Below are 18,833 nucleotides of genomic sequence, written 5' to 3' on the forward strand. Positions count from 1 at the left end.
AATAGTCCAATACATAAAAATCTCTTTTAAGTGATTGGAGACTAGGAAATGAACGATGTTATGTACTAATTCAAGGTCATTGATTCCATAACCTTCCCTGCCCAAGAGCTTATTCATAGTAGTCCGTGAGCACCATTGGAAACATTGTTTCATAACCAAGGTGTCACATGCCTAAAAAATTAATCTTATAAACCAGAGGGAAACTCTGGCTCATGTGATCTGACAAAGGGTTTCGTCGATCTAACAAAGAGCATTTGAGGTACTTCTGGCCAGCATGGGGAGGTCTATGCGGCCCTCCAAAGGATCTATCTTTCCAAACAATCCTTTACTGACGCAGTCAAGGTCCTCCAGATGGACGCAGAATGTTCTCCACATCATCTGGAGACACTCTCACGTCCGTCACATGTGCTTACTGTGAACTCTTAGTACCAGTCTTGGCTGTGAGCGCAAGCCCCACTTGTGGACGTCGGGCCCACATGGAGTCTGTTGCTGACAGTTTTGGTAGAAACACTCGAGTGGCCAATTTGGAGGACTGTGGTAGTGTTCCCCTTTTCGCAAAACAAACAGGTTAAGGGTTCAAACGCAGGCTTAGGATCTCATTTTGCCTCGTAACTGCAAATCGCTGGCGTCGGGCCAACACCTTGTACCTCAGAAATAGTCATTTTTCAGGAGACCCCAAAAATGGCTTTGTTCAACCAATTAGCATTGCATCGTGAAAGGGAGCAAGCCATTTTTAACTTTATATTGGTCATAGTGTTTAAAAGTGACACCCACGCATGTGGGCTGGCCAATAGTATAGATGTTTGAAAAAATATGAAATTCACCAAAATCACTTATAAAGTTTTGGCCCGACGCGAGCAGTCACAAAAGTGTGACTGACTGAGTTTACAAGTCTTACTCATCACCTAAAGCGAGATTTTGCTACATCTATTGAAATCAGTCACTTGGCACTCAGTTAATAACAATTCTTTTATTTTCCTTAGAAAAAGAAACTATCACAACTTCATTTGGTTACTTTACATTTCTCTTCTGGTAGTCACTCAGCAGCAACTTCTCAAGATTGTGATCTCATGCTGGAACACCAAACCTCCTGCTACTATACCACACACCACGAGTACAACATGACGGCATACAACTTTTTTTTCTTAATCCATGTTTGAATTATACGTCTTCCTCTTGACATTTTGGGAGTGACTCGCAATAGAAACCACTTCTATTAAAGAATAAAAAATAACAACAATGGAGTAGAAATCCCTGACAGTTTTACTTAGAAAACAAGGGATGAGATAGAAGTCTTTGAGCAGTGTGGTCCATACAACATGCACCTGACAACTTTGTGTGCAAGTATGTGTGCGCGTGTGTGTGTGTGTGTGTGTGTGTGACTGGACAGCACCATAATTCAATATACATATTAATGGGTTGACAAGGTTCCCTGGCCTACATGACACAGTGCGAGAACCAGGGGGGAGGGGGAGCGAATCTAGGTCAGATTGTGGAGCATGCAGGCCGGGCCCCGTTTGCGGCTCCACTGCGTCACAGCAACTCAAATATACTGTATGCAAACGAAAGCCTTTATAGCAGCGGTCCCAAACCATTTTTTTTTTTGCGCCACGGACTGGTTTCAAGTTAATACAAACTAAAACACACGATTACATATACAACTATACAACTCACTATTAGGCACCATGTACAAAGTAGTTCTAATTAGTGGGAGCTCTGTGCCGATCCCATATTGACGGAATCTTTTTTTTTTTCTTTTGTGTCACATTACAGAGCGGGTTTGGTGCGTCAGTAAACAAGCCAGAATCGCAAACTAGGACTGCTGATAATTGTCTTTTTGGGACGTTACAGGCCCTTCTTTTCTCAATATGTGGCTTGTTCTTCTTGAAGCACTACCCTTTAACATTTTGACAATGGAACAGGCAGATGTAACTGCTTTTCAAAATAAAACTCTTGAGTGATGATCAGTAATTTATTGTTCAGTCTCTCTGTGCGGTCTGATACCCGGTTGCGGTCTCTTGGTTGGGGACCCCTGCTATGTAGGATTAAGGGATGTTATCAAGTATGTCTCCCTGAGAAACATGCCTTCAAATCGGTACCACAGAGGGCCATCTTTCCTACTGGCCCTTTTCAAGAGAAAGAAAATGGCTCATATTTCGCACATTCTGTAACATATTTGTTTTTTTTAAAAGATATTCCACCCTCCCCTCTTGGAGACATGAACCCTCATTACCCTGTAGAATCTAGAGGATTTTAGTGGTCCATAAACATGACTGTATTGATCCGGGCAGGAGGCTAGGTGGAGATGAAATATTCCCAAGAACTGAGGAAGCAAAGTGAGGCCATGACACTTTGCTGACAAGTGGAGCTTTTTGTCCTCATCAACCTCCTGGACAAGGGGGCTTTAAATACATATAGATCGCTCTTCATGTCTCCCACAGTAGCACCACCAAGCCAACGTGTTCACGCCCACACTAAATGTCACATATTGCGTTGACATGCTAGCACCAGGGATTAGGTAGAGAGGTCAATTAGAAGAGGTGAAAAGTTATTGCAGGAACTACATGATGCTGTCGTCAAAAGTGTGTGCAAGTGTTGGCCCAATGTGTCAGTGTGCTCTTTTCTACTACGGCTGTTGGCTGAGTAAAGCTTTGTCTGCTACCAGTGAGCTAAGTAGGGAGTTTGCAGCCCTTTTAACTCCTCAAGAGTGTTCAATAATAAAGAGTGGGACATTCGAGTGCGGCCAACTTAAAACACTCGCGTGGGAACAAATTCACATTAAAAACACTCACGTTTGTACAAAGCATGATCTAAATCGACGACTGTGTCTAGAAACTGCACAGCCGCCCAAGGAAATCCTCTGTATAAAAACTTAGTAAAGATTTGTTTTCTCGCGTCGTCTCTCATTTGCTCAGCTAATATCAAAAAGCCAGAACTGGGGTGTCGACACCGCTCAGTAAAAAAAAAAAAAAACAAATACAAAGGACAAGCAACCATTTTAAAACCGAGACTCCGCTTCCTCCCGCACACTGACTCCTCCTGAGAAGTGCAGAGGAGGAGGAAGGGGAGGAGGTAGAGAGGAGATGAGCGGGACTCTCTCTCTAGGAGACAAGTTTGGGTAGGACCGTGCGAATAGGTATGACCTCTCCTGAATCTCCCAAAATGTTGCTCCTCAGTTTGTTGTTAGTAGCAGTGGTTCCCAGGCCAGACCCCCCCTTGGCCATGATGGAGGGAAAAGAGGTGCTGTGGTGATCGGGGAGCCTCTTTGCAGGGGCCCCTTGGCTCCTCTCGGCTCCAGGCAGCGATTTGGGCAGCCGGCGATAGAGCCAAGGGTGTCTGAGGGCCTGGCTGGGGGTCAGACGAGATGAGGGGTCCCAGTCCAAACACTTCTTGATGAAGTCAATAAAGGTGGCGTCCTCGCAACCTTTGAGCGCCGCGCTCCACTCTTTGCTAGCCGGAGGGCCTCTCAATTTACCGCGGCGGGAGCGAGACGCCGTCAGCACGGTGGCCCCTGTGGGCAGGGTGTTGGCCCCGCAGTAGCGGGGGTGGCCCTTGGAGTTGATAAAGGTCTTAACTCTTTTGGCCTGCTCCAGAACCTTCTGAGGAGGCATGCCCAGCAGTTCCATGACACAGGCTAATTGGTCGCCCTCGTCCTCGCCGGGGAAAAGCGGATAGCCCGTGAGCAGCTCGGCCAGGATGCAGCCGAAGCTCCACATGTCGATGGGCAGGCCGTAGCGAGCGCCGAAGATCACCTCGGGAGCTCGATAGAAGCGAGACTGGATGTATGTGTACACGCGCTGGTGTTCGAAGCAGCTGGAGCCAAAGTCTATCACCTGTTTGGGAGAAGAGACAAGCCCGTGAGCGAGCGAGCGAGCGAGCGAGAGAGAAAGAGCGGTTGCTTGCAGGCCGCACGGCGCAGGTGCGCTTGACTACCTTGATGCCGCTGCGTCCCTGCTGTTTGAGCAGAATGTTCTCCGGTTTGAGGTCACAGTGGATGATGCGGAGCCTGCTCAGGGCTTCCAGGCACTGCAGGATCGAGTGAGCAAACTTCCTGACCAGAGGCAAGCTGAAGCCCTGGAACTTGTTGCGCTTGATCAACTCGTAGAGGTTCATGCTGAGCAGCTCGAAGGTCATGCAAATGTGGTTGCGGAAGGTGAAATGTTCGAGCATGTGCACCACGTTCATGGTGCCGCTGCGGTCCTGCTTGCGCAGATGCTCCAGGATGCGGATCTCCTCCTGCGCCTGCCGGTGGAAGCGCTTCTCGTTGCGGACCATCTTCAGAGCCAGGTGCTGCTGCAGTTTGTAGTCGTAGACTTTGGCCACCTGACCGAAGCTGCCCTTGCCAATAATCTGAGCACAGCAAAAGGGAGGCAAATGAATGAAGCTTGATTTTCTACTGCAAATACCCCCCCAATATTTGGTCTTTTTATTTTCTTGGCTGCTGGTAACAAAGCATCTTCCAACCACGTTGGCTGACAGACTGCCATCCCACAGCCGTGCGTGACCTGGCCGGTGACCGCCTTGTAGTGTTTTCTTCCACAAACTACTGAGACTCGTGATCACATGTTGAATTAATAAACACATCGCCTTGTCATTGTTACACAAAACACTTTAATGATCCAATTCATCAAAGAAGCTCAAACAGGAGTCTACAACAAAAGCAATTCATCTATTTGGCAAATGCTGTGAATATCTGGCATATTTACTGTCTCGGTCTCAATGCTGGTCATCTGTTTATTTTTCCTAACTGCTTCATAATCATTTTATCTCACGATAAAAGACATTTCAAGTCGACGACAGCCTTTTAGAATTTCCTTTGCCTTACCTTGAGAAACTCGTAGCGGTAAGCTAGATGGTCGTGGGGAACGTTGATGTAACCGCCTTGCTCGTCGTCATAGCCGCAATTGTTGCTGCCCCCAGTGACGGCGGGCCTTTTCTTGGCGTTGGGTCCCACGAAGTAGACGTCCGAGTAGGAGTGGATTTCGGTCTGCTCGAGGCTGGTCAGTTGTGTCCGGTACAGTCTCACGGCCTGTTCTGGCGTGAGGGGGCCGCAAAGCTTGGTACAGTTCCCTCCATTGGCCACCCCTTGAGAGCCAGCGTTGTCATTGGAGCCCTTACTGGATTCGGAGCTGTGATAAACCAGAGCAGACTCCGGGCGGTGAGCAAATAGCCTCTCAATGGTCAAATTGTTAGACTTGTTTTTTTAATGTCTTTCCAACCTGTCAGCACTGTGATCCTTGGGCAAGGTGGTGGCCGGTGCCGGTTTACTAGCCGTCTGACCGCTGGTCCCGCTGTTTTGAGGTGCGACCGCGGTGATGGCACTGATCTTGCGATTGTTAGCGGAGTCCTCGTACAGATACTTGACCTTCAGCTGGCCACCTCGTACGGTTATCTGATCCCTCATCACACCCTTGTTATTGACTGCCTGAAGAGGAAGAAAAGGCAATTAGATTGGTGTTACATGGGTTTGAGACAATAAATGCACTACATTAGATTGTACTTGGGTGTAGCCACTGTACACTAAAACCTCTGAAGTGAACTCCAGAATTAAACCAAAAACCTCAGAAAAATATACACCTTTGGTCCACACAGCAGACATGTTTGTTTGGATTTCCGCTGCTGCACACCATTTTAAAATCGACAAATGCCGATCACGTACTTTTCCTCGAAAACTATCAAAAAGCCAATCATGATCGGCAGCATGACTTGTCTCAAGTCTTGTTTTTCTACACCCAGAGATATATTTCGACAACCAAAGTGAGTGCCACACACTGTCAGCCATTAAAGTAGGTCCAACCAGCAAAACTGGATGTAGATCCAGTCTGGTAGCCAACACCAGAATACCCCCCCCCCCCAACACACACACACGCACATACACACACACACAAGGAGATAAATGTCAAACTCCTGTTTCGTTGCGGCCCAAATTTATCTAACATGTTTTACCCAATCACCACCCTATTTCGTCTGAACTGAACATGCATGACTGGATTAAATCATTAAAATTCTATGATTGTTAGGAATATTTTTAGTGTCTCTCATCGTTACAATGACAGGACTTATGTTAAGATGAGTATCAGTTCTTCCTGCCGGCAGTTTCATTTGACCAAGCCCTTGGAATTCAGTCCTTTTAAACTCTCTTACTGGTGGAAAGAGAACTATCCACAATGGGACGTAAGGTCACTCAAGTTGCTATTATAAGTCAAATGCAGAAGCTGTGGGTTGTTGAGGTGCGTATACAGCACACCCCCTTGAAAATTGAGCCTTTGATCCAATTTTGCAGTGAATACAAGAACAATTTTGATGACGGTAAACTTAAGTTGTAAACGTATTTGCTGTGTACTAATTTTTGCAACAAATGAATTTGCTGCAAAAATCACATTTAGATGTGTGCACATTGACAAATGTCATTTGGAGTATTTTGGTGTCGAATGTGGAGCATAGAAAATATTTTTCTGAAAGCAAACAAGATTTTCTAAAAAAATAAAAACAAATCTGTTGGGGCGTATTGTAAACATTTTAGTTGTCAAATCTTCCACGTGACCACTGATATCAGTGGCCTAAATATTTGTTTCCCGCCCTCACTGAGCACTTGGTATGAACTTATCAGGGGTGGGGTAACTACAACCTCTGGGCCATATACAGCCTGCATACATATAAGCTGAGCTGCTATGCAAATCTTAAAACAACTATCATCTCATAGGATCACACAAATGTTCATAATATATAATAAACATGTTTGCTGTATCAATTTCTTTTTTTTTTTTTTTACATTTATCAAGGCATGTGAGGACTTAAGCTGAAATAGCTTCTGGTAGAAAAAGGTGCCCCACCCCTGGTTTTATAAGACACAGAGCCACACCACCGGGATATTGTACAGTAGATGAAATGAGGTGGTGACATTTATCATGAAGATAACAGGGGCTGATCCTGCATTCCAGCAAAGCGATACAACACAGGGTGGTTTTCCATAGGCGCAAGTCTATGGTCTTAATTTATGGCGGGTAAGCCAAATGGCTGACCCTGCTGCGGCCTTCTGCAGCTGTTGTCCCAAAAACTGTACAGCCGACGTCATTGATTGAGTCCCTTCACCCACTGGACACTATTAACGAACGAGCATAAAAATCTGTGTGGGGCGCGCCAACAGTGAGTGATTATTGATCTGACGAGGAAGCAATTAGAAAAAACATCACCAAGAGAGCCAGAGGTTAACGTCGTTAAACGAGGGTGTCAACGGAGCTCCTTGTGCGCAAAGTGCGACAGATGGAGAGGAGCTAATCTCTTTGCTGTCAGAGAAACGCCTAAGCGTGCTGGCAATTGCGCAACTCTTCACGTGTCGCAAACACACAAAACTTGTCAACAGCGCAAGGTAGCTTAAGCTAGAAAAAAAAACACAAATGCAAAGGTTCGTGACAGCCCTTAGCACCACCAACCTCAACAAGCACAATTCCGCACGTGTTTTTTTTATGACATTTCGAATGACCAGCTATGAGAAATGTGGTTATGAGTTCAACTGACTAGCTCTGTGCATTCCAACAAACGGAACTGGGGCGCGCTCCTGTCAGCTACATTCAATTGAGAATATTACCTCGGCGAGCGTGACAACAAATACAAAGGGAGAAGAGTGGCCCTGGTATAGAGACAACGTGCCCGAACCCCTGTGCAGGCCCACTGACGGCAGATTACGCTGCACAGTACAACGGGGGGTGGGGGGTGCTTTGGGTGTTGATTAGCGATTTTGTTTGTGGGTCACATTTTCAAGTCCAATAAATCTTTAGACTTTATACTGAACCATTTTGCCTCTTTTGGCAGGAGAGAGGCTTTATACATTCATAGTGTGCACATTTGCTGCCAACGGGGCCGTTCAGACAACATCCAAAGCTAAAAAGTAGGTAGCACGCTTGTATGTACAGGCATTATTGATCGTTACTGAATGATGCAAAATGTATTCAAGTGGATAATAATCTATCCAATCATTAGCCTTATAGTATTATTGCCAAAGTCATTTTGAACATTTTAGGAAACAAGAAAAAAAAACAACTTCAATGAAGATTAAGAGTCCAGCTGCCTCGACTCAACCTTGCGGATTACCATGACCTGTATATCTGTGTATCTACAGCTAATGTGTGAATCTAGCAATCACATTAGTATTTCTTAGTGGCATCATGACAGTGAGGTAAACATGACTTGGGCAATTATGCTACTAGCCTAATGAAATGTTATCAGACTTACAATGTTTTAAATGAACAATTTAAAATTTGCATACATTCAAAGTATAAATAAAAGTACATCAAATTCAATCAATAATTAATACATTGTGGAATAAGGCTCTTAAATGTAATTAGTAACATAGCTGTCTACATTCTGCACGCTAAGCACTTCAGTGATCGACAAGACAGTTGCGGTGTCTTGTGAAAAGCTAGAGGATATAAGCACACGCTACCATACATGTCATTAGACATGTTTTTTTTTTTAACCACCATTAACTTCAATTCACACTTGCATAACAGTTGAACAATGTTAAAAGGTGCATGCGTATGAGGCACATCTAACACTGTGCCATTTGCCATTAAAGGGAAGGCTTCTGTTTTGTTCTGATTTTACAAGCTGTGGTTCACTTATTTTTACACATGTATGAGTGTTAAGAATGTTGCAACAGTGTCTATAAAGTAGTTAATAAAAGTTTTAGGGATGGCGGCAGTTTGACCCGCGAATGTCTCCTTTAGTAATTGTTTAAAAAATAGATATTAATGAATCAGCAGTGGCCGGAAATTACAATGAGGTGTTTTGATTATCAAGGAAACTTGGTTTAACCGGAGGATATGCGATGCTAGAATACAGCTAGCCTGCTCCCGTCATTAAAAACTAGGAGGCATATACACAAACTTGTTATAATTCCAACATGTTTATGTGATTTGGATATCAATACCCTCAAATTAAAACTGAAAGTCTGAAGTTAAAACACATGTTGTTCAATTCACATCAAACCCATTGCGGTGGTGTTTAGAGGCAAAAAGACAAAAACTGTGTGTCCATATCCCACGAATGAAGAGATGAGCTGAGCTCATTCACATTATTTTCATCAAGTACATAGTCGTCATAATAATACACATAATAATCACTCCTCTATCCCTATTGAAGATGAAATGTGACATAATCAATGTGCATCATATTAGACTTATTTAATAACCTGGGCTTTTATTTAGGAGAGCAATAATTAGATCAGTGGTCTCCAACCTGTGGAGCCAAGGCTCCTATTTTACATTAAAAACTTAACAGAAGACCACCAAACAAAAATAAAGTATGTAAACTGAAATACTGATATTGTTTCAATTAATATAGTCCCAATTGTACTTACTCTGTGTAAAATTTGAGCTTTTATAACACAAAGCTAAAACATTTGCAGGGACCCATGACTTATTCTGTTGTATGAATGGCAACAGGTAGATACACAGATTGGTTGTATCGTTTGCCATCCAACGATTTGAATAACACAATAACAATAATAGGAATTAAAAATGTTCAAAATATATTTTTACTTAACCTAACTATACAAACCGAATTGATTTTTTGAACTTCCTGCCATGCAACAGTAAAGGCTAAACAGAGTAAAGTTAATGGGATGACAAGAAACAAACACGTTTTTTTTTTTTTTTTTTTTTGTGGGGGGTTGCATCTCTCCGTGGAACAGGATGTCTGGAGACGGCACGCTACAGCACAGGAAATAGGACTTTGTTTGGCTTTGGGGTGTTTGTGTTTGCTTACTGCGATCTTGGGCATGGGGAGCAGGCCAGAAGGACTGCTGGTGTCTGTGTCCTCTTTGAGGATGTGGTCCGTCCTCATGTACGAGTCGTAAAGTCCATCACCGTGACGTGCTAAAGGCACAAAGGGGAACAAACACGGCAGCTTGATCAAGGGAAGTGATCCAATCAATAACGCAGTCAAGGATACATGAAAAAGGTAATCTAATCTTGTTGGGGAAAAGGCCAACGCTAAATCCCATTGATTATCTTGTCAATCAGCTACAATGTTATGAAAACAAATTGGAGAAACCACATTTCCTGTGACAATCCACCCAATGCATGTAGTGTACTGCGAGGAGTACATTGTACCCAAGTGCATGGCAGCGACCTGACCAGCTTAGATAGGGCTTAGGGTCCCAGATTGCTAGCGCTGCAAGTGGTATTATTGGCCTAATGGGGGTAACAGATGCCCGTGTGACGACAGCATCTTTCCGTCTACCCATCTGGCCATTCAAGCCTGCTTGTGTACTGTATGGACCAGGTCAGGTGTGCTCCCAAAAGGAGCTCACAAGGCCATTCAATAGCAAAGCGTGCGTGTGTGTGTGTGTGAATGTGCGCGTGGGGTCACATCACTTCATCTGAGATGATACAGGCTGAATGTATGAATGAGTCAAGCTTGTAGGTGGTTTCTCAGATGACAGAGCCCGTCAGCAGGCTGTTCATCTCGACGGTTGTTAGGGAGCTTTCTACCTCACCACTACTCTGATGATGGCTGCAAGTAATTTGTGAACATTTACACTGGCGACATGTTTGCTTAGCTGGAAGAAAAACAACTGGTGTTCCCTGCGACTGGCCCTTGAGAGTGTTCTGAGCATGGGCAGGTGCGTCACAACTTGTGTCCCTTGTCAACAGACCTGCACCGGGACAGATTAGACCTGCTGCCTAGATACCCACGCATTAGACTTGCGCAGCTCAGCACAGCAAACACAGGCTTTAGGTCTCCATGCACAATATTAACCAAGCACAGACCCTCATTAGCCTTCTGGGAGGGCTCGGCACTTTCAAACACAATCTGCCTGCTTTGGGGGGGCTAACCCTTAAAATAAAATAAAACAAAAAAGCTATTTCCTCAAATAGTAGCGCAAATACGATAAGACTGTCTATTTGCATGCGATTACTAGACAGACAAGCAAGAAACAAAACACACAAACTAGCAGAAACAGAGTAAATAAAAACGTAAATAAAGGCAGAATGCTAGCATCTCTCAAACCATCACTTTTCAGGAAAACAATAAAATAAAATAAACTGCATGTTTATTGAGCCAGTAAGACTGCATCATCAGACAGCAAACCATTTTTAACACTCTTCTTACAATAATTAAAAAAAAAAAAAAATCGATTTGTGCGTGTGTGGGGAGGGGGGGGGGGCTCATGAAATGTATGACCACATTTGGACATAGAAGGTTTCCGCCCAAAAATAAGCACCTTACCCCTAATAGAGAGTTGGAACTCTACAGACTGTAAACACCACTCACTGCACACACAGTATTTGTGGATATGACTTTGCAAGCTTGAATAGAAGCAAACATTTAATCTGTCTTCACACAGCGAGGGGGTGAAAGCTAAAGTTCAAACACACAATGCAGCTAAAACGTGATTGAGGAAAAGCTGACTCTTGCTCCTGATAATGTTATCAAGATATGACCTCATGCCGGGAGTAAAATGAAAGCATAAAAAAAGTAAATGAAAACATCAGCATTTCCTGGAAGGTGTGCCAAAACACCGGGAAGTCTCGTGGTCAATTTCTAAGAAAGGGTAATTCATGTTTGCACGGTTAAGGACTACTGCATTTAGATGTTTTAAGCCCGGACAAGAAAATATATGTTCATTCTGAGCCATTTCGCTCACAAGATATTCATGTAAACGAAAAGCGAGGGCCTACTATGAAGACAAAAACAAAAGCACAACAAAGCAAGACATCACGGTTAGGGTTACCTGTTGCGATTGGGCCCTCTGGCTTTCTGCTTATGATCATCATGGTTGTAATTAGTTTGTAACGCCAGCATCCGAAGTGAAGAAAAGTCCCAGAAAACCATTAAAAACAAAAAAGATTTTAAAAAATTGTTACATGGCCAACGGAGCTGATGGCCCTTTTAACGAAGCTTTGATCTCTCGCACAGCCCCCAAAACTACCGAGTTGTGTTTTCGAGCTAAAAGTTAGTCAGCAATCTGTTTTGCTCACACTTGCATGAGTATTGTGTGCGCTGCTAACGTTAGCCGAAGTAGCAGCAGGGAGACGCTGGAGGAAAGGAGGGGGGGGGGGGTCGTTTCCCTGAGCTCGCTAGCCAGCTAGCCACAAAACAAACCACGTCCGTCGCGGAGCCGCTCCCTCTCTCGAAAAACACTTAAAAGTCCAAACGGAACAGCGCGGCGGAGTGCTCCGTGAGCCCCTCGCCTTTCTCTGTGTGCCTAAAGACTCGACCCAGAGAACCATTCCCGTCTTTATTTCCGATAAGCTGACTTTGCGGTTAGCGACGCTCCCAACTCCGAAGAGTCCTCCGTCGGGAGTCGGGACGGCTTCGGGGGCTGCTTCGCTTCGGGGCGGCTATCCAAAATAAGCTAGCGAGCGGTGCTCTCGCCCCATGCTAGAATCGTGGCCTTTCCGCTGATCACCTGTAGTCAGCGCGGCGAAGTGGCGGCGTTTAATCCGTCCGCTCGACTGTGCGAGTATCTTATTCGACGCAGCGGTGTGTTGTTGCTATGGGCGTCTTTAGTGTCCCCGCGGGGTGAGCGAGAAGGCAGGCGGACGGTGGGGAAGGCGGGGGAGGGGCTCGGAGTGGACTCCAAGTTAGAAAGAAGTAACGCGCGCCCCCTGGTGGCGCTGAAATGTGAACAGCTTCTCAACAACGCACCTCCAATGCAGTGTCCCAACTTTTCTTGTGCCAACTGGCGAGGCACATCATTTCATTAAAAATAAATCTCTCACGTTGGCAAAAAGTTTATACACAGACATAATGATCTCATTTTTTTGGACAAATTGTATGTCACTCAGTTGTAAAAAGGGGCAGCATATTGAAAAAAAATGGTGTTGAATTTACTCAATTTTATTTCGTCAAATGGTTGCCCAAAATGAAATCATCTGGATCCAGATAATTTTTAAAGCAGACTATAAATCTATGCATGCATCTGGATCCAGATAATTTTATTTCGTACAAACGTTTGACGAAAAAAAAAATTAGCAAACTCAACAAAAACCTTTCTGTGTAGAAAGAAACAGTGTAGAAACAACACCCCTTGAGGGACAAAATGTGCATATTTTCGACAGAGAATTTAGATGATGAGAAGCACTTCAATACTCTGAGAATCAAATGATGGCATGAATGAGAATATTCACAAGCAAACTCACAAAGAAACAAATCGCCTTTTGAGCATGTATTCAATATACAACCTATGTTTGAAATGTTCCTAGACAGGTGTCACAAAAATACATTTCAAACCCAAATTACAAACTACAAATTTTCAACTCGAGGGAGCTTCACCATGACAACGCGTCTGCTCACAATAACCTGAGCATCCCACAGTTCCTGGCTGAGAATAACATCTACCGTGTTGGATCAATCTCCCGACTCACCTGACCTGGCTCTGTGTGATTTTTGCCCCACTCTTTGCCATGCTCAAGGAGGTCATCAGGCCACCTGATTTGAAGACATGGACGACATCAAGATGGCCTTGACGATGGCCCTTTGGAGGATCCTGGCAGAATTCTTTCAAGAGTATATGGAGGAGTGGCAGAAAAGGCTGGGAAAATGCATTAGAGGAAAGGGGTATTACTTCAAAGGGGAAAACTTGTAGTTTGGATTTGTAGGCAAACTAGTAGCACCAACATGTCCACAGCCTATAGTCCTATTTGTATACCAAAGTTGTCCTACTAGTATGCTTAAATGTCATTTAGTAGTGGAAAAAAAACAGTTTCCTTTATCAGTAAATTAGTAAGACACAGACACAGTCATTGTTCTAGTGGTCATACTACTAGTGTGCTGAATTGTCTTATCACCCATCCGCCCTTGTCACTGCCAAAGACAATCTCGACATCTTGAAATCCCCAGCTGTCTCCTGTCTTCTGGTTATTGCTAAAATCACCAAACTAACTCCAATACACCATGGCTTTATTAATGCTATGCAGTAAATACATAAAACAATAGTGGCATCCAGTCATAATACACCTGCAAAGTCGGATCCAAATAAAGTTTTGATTGTCATATGTTCATGATTAAAGGCTGTAGTTTGTAGCACTGTGCCTAGTAGAAACAGTTCTCGGTATGATTTAGTACAGTTTTACACCAATGCAAATGTCAACCACAAGAATATATTAAAAAGAAAAAAAGACTCCGATTCTGGTATCGCCTGTATCGTCACTTTTCAGTCCTCATTAACCTTGCTGTGTCAGTCAATTGCCTGCCTGTCCTATGTTTCTAATTACTTTGAGTGTATTCAGTTCATTACCTGGAATCTTTTTCTTCCTTCCTCACTTGATTCTCATTTTAGTGCATTTTCTCCACTAAAATGAAAGCATCTCGTGTCCCCAACCTGTCTGGCGGTCCGCAGTGACTTTGGGGTCGGTATGGCAAGGATCACAGGCCACATCATCATTGTGTGGCTTTGTTACACAATTGGTGACATAAATTGAAGTGATACATGCAAAGAAATGATGAATTGATTAATCATGAGCCAGTTCGGCAGATGGGCAGTGCCTTGCATGGCCAGGTAAGACTGCTTTAACATACATGTGTGTGTTTAGACTTTGTGCATGTGTCTTCTTTAAACTGGCGAGGCTATGGAGATGTATAGCGGGCTAGATATAGTGAGTGGTGGCGCAGAGGACAGACGGTGAGATCAGGCCGGGGTGAGAAGGGCTTGAGGCTAAATTAAGATGGTGATACATGCTGGACAGGCGCTGATGCTAAACTAAGCTCTTTCTCAGAGGTGAGAAGAGGGGCCTGCCTATATTCGCTGCCACAAATAAGCATATCGACACACTTTGACGATGCCCTCCCGCTACCCCGAAGCTCAGGCGTCTTATTCTTAGCTTTAGGATGACGATGTCTAATAATCGATACACGCTCCCTTGCAAAGAGGTCAAGGTGTAAGAGTAAGGATCGGGCAACATTCTAAATCATAGACCTCTCTGCATTTTACAACCATGCCACCAAGTTATGAGACCAGGTGCAGCCAGAAGGGCTTGAAGGGCCTGGGCTGTATTTGGTCTCATAGTCTGTGATGGACACTAACACCTGTTGATTTGAATGCCATTTAAAAGTAGAATAGGTCTTTAAAGCCCTAGAAAAAGGGTTGGAATGTTAATGTAACATCACATGTAAGTGTTGACCTGTGAACATGAAATCACAACTTGTATATTTGCATATATTTGCACCAAGATGTGTGACATCATCACCTTCTGTTGTGGCTGATGTTGTCAAAGCAGACACTTGGTCTTCTGATGAATTCTCTCTGTACTAAATCAGACCACACCAATGACTGTGGTCATCACATTACTTTTCTTGAAGACAATATGAATGAATATTATCTTTATAATATTTATTTTAGATGAGCAGGATAAATATTGAGTAAAGTTGTTCTGATTTTGTGAAACATTTCCGGTCTGGGGTGTACACATCTTGTCCACGGCTCACATGAAGCTGAGCTAAAATTGGTCATTATTTGAGACCTGAGGGTCTGTGATGTCATTTTCAGTCGACAGAAGTGACAAAATGGCCGCCCCCGGGGATGGCTAAAAACCATTAGATTTGGTTGCTTAACTCATATTCCACAAATGCAATATTAATCAGAATGTTGTGTTTCAACTAGTGGGCCTGCAAAGAAGGTAGTCTTAAAAAAATATGTTTGGGTTGACACCCGCTCCCCCGTTTAAGTTTGCTAGCACTGGTTGCTAGCTTGTGCTCATGCTGACTTGGTGTGGTGACTTGGATAAGCCCTAACGCTAGCTCACCCACAGCCCAATATTTGACCTGTCTTCCTTGCAGAATCACTCTAAAAGTGATTGAGGGGACATTTCGTGCAAAGCCCTCTTCTGGTCACTAAAATTTTCAAATTGAAGGTCTGGTCACAGTCTATTAATCTGGATGTTGTGGGACAAAAGTGGTAAAAGTGGGACATTTGGTAACTTGAGAGGGCTTTACACACTTTTGACACATTTTAAGCATCTTTGTAAAGAAAAGTGGGAGAAAAAAAATATTTATCATGGTGTCATTTTTTAACATTTTTTGTGCACTCCATATTCACAAAATTTAGAATTTCTTTACTTTATTTTGGAAAGACTATCTGTACGGAAGGAATGTTTTGAAACATAATCCCACCTGAAGTGTATTTTTGCCCAAGTGTACACCTGACTTTGCACGTGGAGCCATGTTGAACATGAAAAACTGAAACATGAGCTAGAGAAGGTGACATAACATAGTCTAACTCTGGTCTCTAAAATTAATGATGAAAATAAGGAACACAAACACATCAGGTTGATTTCCATAAAGGAATAACTTTTTATTATTATTTCAGTCTGATAGTCTGTACATCTCTATTGATATAGTAATCACACGCTTCAACTCAAACAAAATAAGTTGCCAAAAAGCGTAACGCCTCAACCCTTGGGCATATAATTACATAAATAACAGTCAGTCAGACACAGACGCGCACACACACACACAAACGGTTTGTTGGAATGACAAATGAGTAAGCACAGCATGGAAGAAAGTAAAGTAACATGTGACCCCACCTTAAGGAAAACCAAATATTTGCACACATACAAAAGCACGCATACAAACACTGAGGCACCTGTGTACAGGGACACACTGTCCATCCATTGGGTAAATGTACAGTTACACGGGGACACGGGGAAAAAAGGCACTGCCTGCGGGATCAGCTCTCGTTGTATTACAGATGTTCACTGAGGAGCATGTCGTTAGCTTAATAGCAAAATTGCCAAAGTCATTTTTAAATTACTGTCACATTATCAAAAGGAAAATACCAATGTGCTTGCAAAAATAATATTTTTCTTTTTGTCATCCAGGTGGTGATGATTTGTAAAAGTTGGAATGAAGCACCTGTTCTAGTTGGTTGTATTTGTTGTCTTTTTCTTGAGAATGTTCAAAAATGACTAATTCAACCCTGGTATTAGGCTAACAAAGTGCTAATGGACTAGTGGCCTCATTTATCATTTACCGGTATTTTAAAATAATTAAACATAAATATGTGAAAATTGATTAAATTCTTTGGTCGAATGAATTGATTAAAAAAGATGAATTTAAGTCAAATTTAGCATATATCGTTTGATAAGTGTGGCCACAAGCATGTGCGAAAGTCAGTATAGTGAAAAAAAAAAAAGACTACAGTTTTCACATTATCTCCACACACACACACACACACACACACACACACACACACACACACTCACACACACACACACACACACACACACACACACACACACACACACACACACACACACACACTGTTGCTAAAAGAACAATGATACTCATCATAACAACAAACCATTTTCCAGTGTCTATGGTATCACATAGTACGCATCACAAACCCATCATTGGCACATCATAGCCTTGATGATGATTTTTACTTTGTTACTTTTTAATTTACATGGAAGTTATGTAAGTGACAAACTGACGGGCCAGAACATTTTCCATGCAGTGTAGGTACCTATAGTTCTGAAGACTGCAGTATTATACACTACTCCACACACTCTACTGCGGTGGTTCATTTTTTTTTTTTTTGCCTGCCATACTGCCTTTTGGAGGAGACCATGGTTTTTCAGGCCCAAAATTGAGGTCTGAACAAACTGGTTGTACTGTTCAATGGCAAACCAGCTATCATCTTTTTAAAAACCACTTGTGATCCAATAATTACATGTAATTAGATGCAGCTCTGATTTTGATTACTACAACCATAATAGAAAACATTTGTTACATAAACGGCACTCTTGACTAGCTTACTGAAAGTGTCGATCAAAACCTCAATACAGCTCTTGTAGTGGACCTCTGTGCCTAATGTTGTGGCCAGTTTACGGCGTACATGCCTCTTTTAAGTTGAAAAGGGATACAAATGTCTTTCCCACATTTTAAAATCACCATGCTTGATGTGTTCCTCTGAGTTTGGTGCAAACATCATAATGATCAAATGCACAGAAAACAGTGTTTTTGAGTCACAAATGGCTTCAATTGCAGGAGCACCTCCCGACATTTGTCACCTGAAAGGAGGCTGGGTCTTATTACACACCTTACCTGACTTGCTGAAGCAGAAATCCAGAATTCTAGGATTGAGTCGATTGTTTTTAAAGCTTTGTTTCTAAAGCTTTGTTCTTCGTTCAACAAGACAGCCCCTGAACCTTTCTCACACCTCCCTCACAAGTCCACGTCTTCTATTCGAGCAACAAAATGAACACCTGATTCTTGCGCATCAGAGCCAACATTTCAGTGAAGGAAAACACATACTTGGTATGATTGTCCTTTCAAAGGTAATCATGCATTCGATTTATCATTCTAAATGGGTGTTCAGGTATGTCGGGGAGCTGAGAGAGACTCATGCATAAGTAACACTTTGCAGTAGCAGCAGTAGCAGAAGGAGAGAGGGTCATTTGAAATGCAATACAACAATTTGAAGTCCCATCTGGGTTCTTGCTAAAGTCCAAACACCCCTAAAGTCTCCTGGAGCTCAAAGAGGGAGGGGGTGTGTATATGTGTCCTGAGAAAGGCTGTGTGTGTTTGTGTGTACATGCGGAGACGAGCTCAGCGCCGTCTCCGAGCTGTCTGAATGGACGACGGGTTTCGGAGCGGTGATGGGCGGCCATTCAGTGTTGAAAGGGTTAAATCTCTCCCTGCTTTGAGGTCACATGGACCCAGGTGAGGGGGTCAGGGGTCAGGGGTCGTGTTGCTGTAGAGCTTGCTGTAGTTTGCGTCTGTACATTGTATATTTAGATTGTACGACTCGCACACGCTCCGCCTCCTCTTTGTCCAGAATGACCAGGAAGTTTTGGAGCTCCGGGACCGAGAAGGCATGCCACTGTTGA

General features: G+C 43.3%; 2 protein-coding genes across 5 annotated transcripts in view; both read right to left on the reverse strand.

The window, feature by feature from the left end:
* Window positions 1-950: 950 nt before the first annotated feature.
* On the reverse strand, window positions 951-12,561 carry dyrk3 (dual specificity tyrosine phosphorylation regulated kinase 3). Of its 2 annotated transcripts, none has more exons than XM_086040931.1 (6): window positions 11,738-12,561; window positions 9,766-9,875; window positions 5,220-5,425; window positions 4,826-5,129; window positions 3,934-4,350; window positions 951-3,833 (listed from the first exon to the last, which is right to left on the reverse strand). In XM_086040931.1, exons 1-6 carry the CDS (start codon window positions 11,778-11,780, stop codon window positions 3,102-3,104), a joined length of 1,812 nt encoding a protein of 603 aa, XP_085897057.1. In that variant the 5' UTR covers window positions 11,781-12,561; the 3' UTR covers window positions 951-3,101. The 2 variants fall into 2 exon arrangements, with proteins under 2 accessions (XP_085897057.1, XP_085897058.1); XM_086040932.1 differs by having other exon boundaries at window positions 12,416-12,554.
* A 3,711-nt stretch (window positions 12,562-16,272) lies between these two features.
* The window catches only part of rassf5 (Ras association domain family member 5), a 31,945-nt gene continuing 29,384 nt past the window's right edge, over window positions 16,273-18,833 (reverse strand). For all 3 annotated transcript variants that reach the window (XM_086040353.1, XM_086040356.1, XM_086040355.1), the window contains one exon: window positions 16,273-18,826. In XM_086040353.1, coding sequence (XP_085896479.1) covers window positions 18,683-18,826 — 144 coding nt within the window. In that variant the 3' untranslated portion in view covers window positions 16,273-18,682. The remainder of the gene's footprint in view (window positions 18,827-18,833) is intronic.

This window comes from Filicampus tigris, chromosome 9, assembly GCF_054856515.1.
Source record: "Filicampus tigris isolate MCC_2025a chromosome 9, RoL_Ftig_1.0, whole genome shotgun sequence".
In the NCBI taxonomy this organism is placed as follows: domain Eukaryota; kingdom Metazoa; phylum Chordata; class Actinopteri; order Syngnathiformes; family Syngnathidae; genus Filicampus; species Filicampus tigris.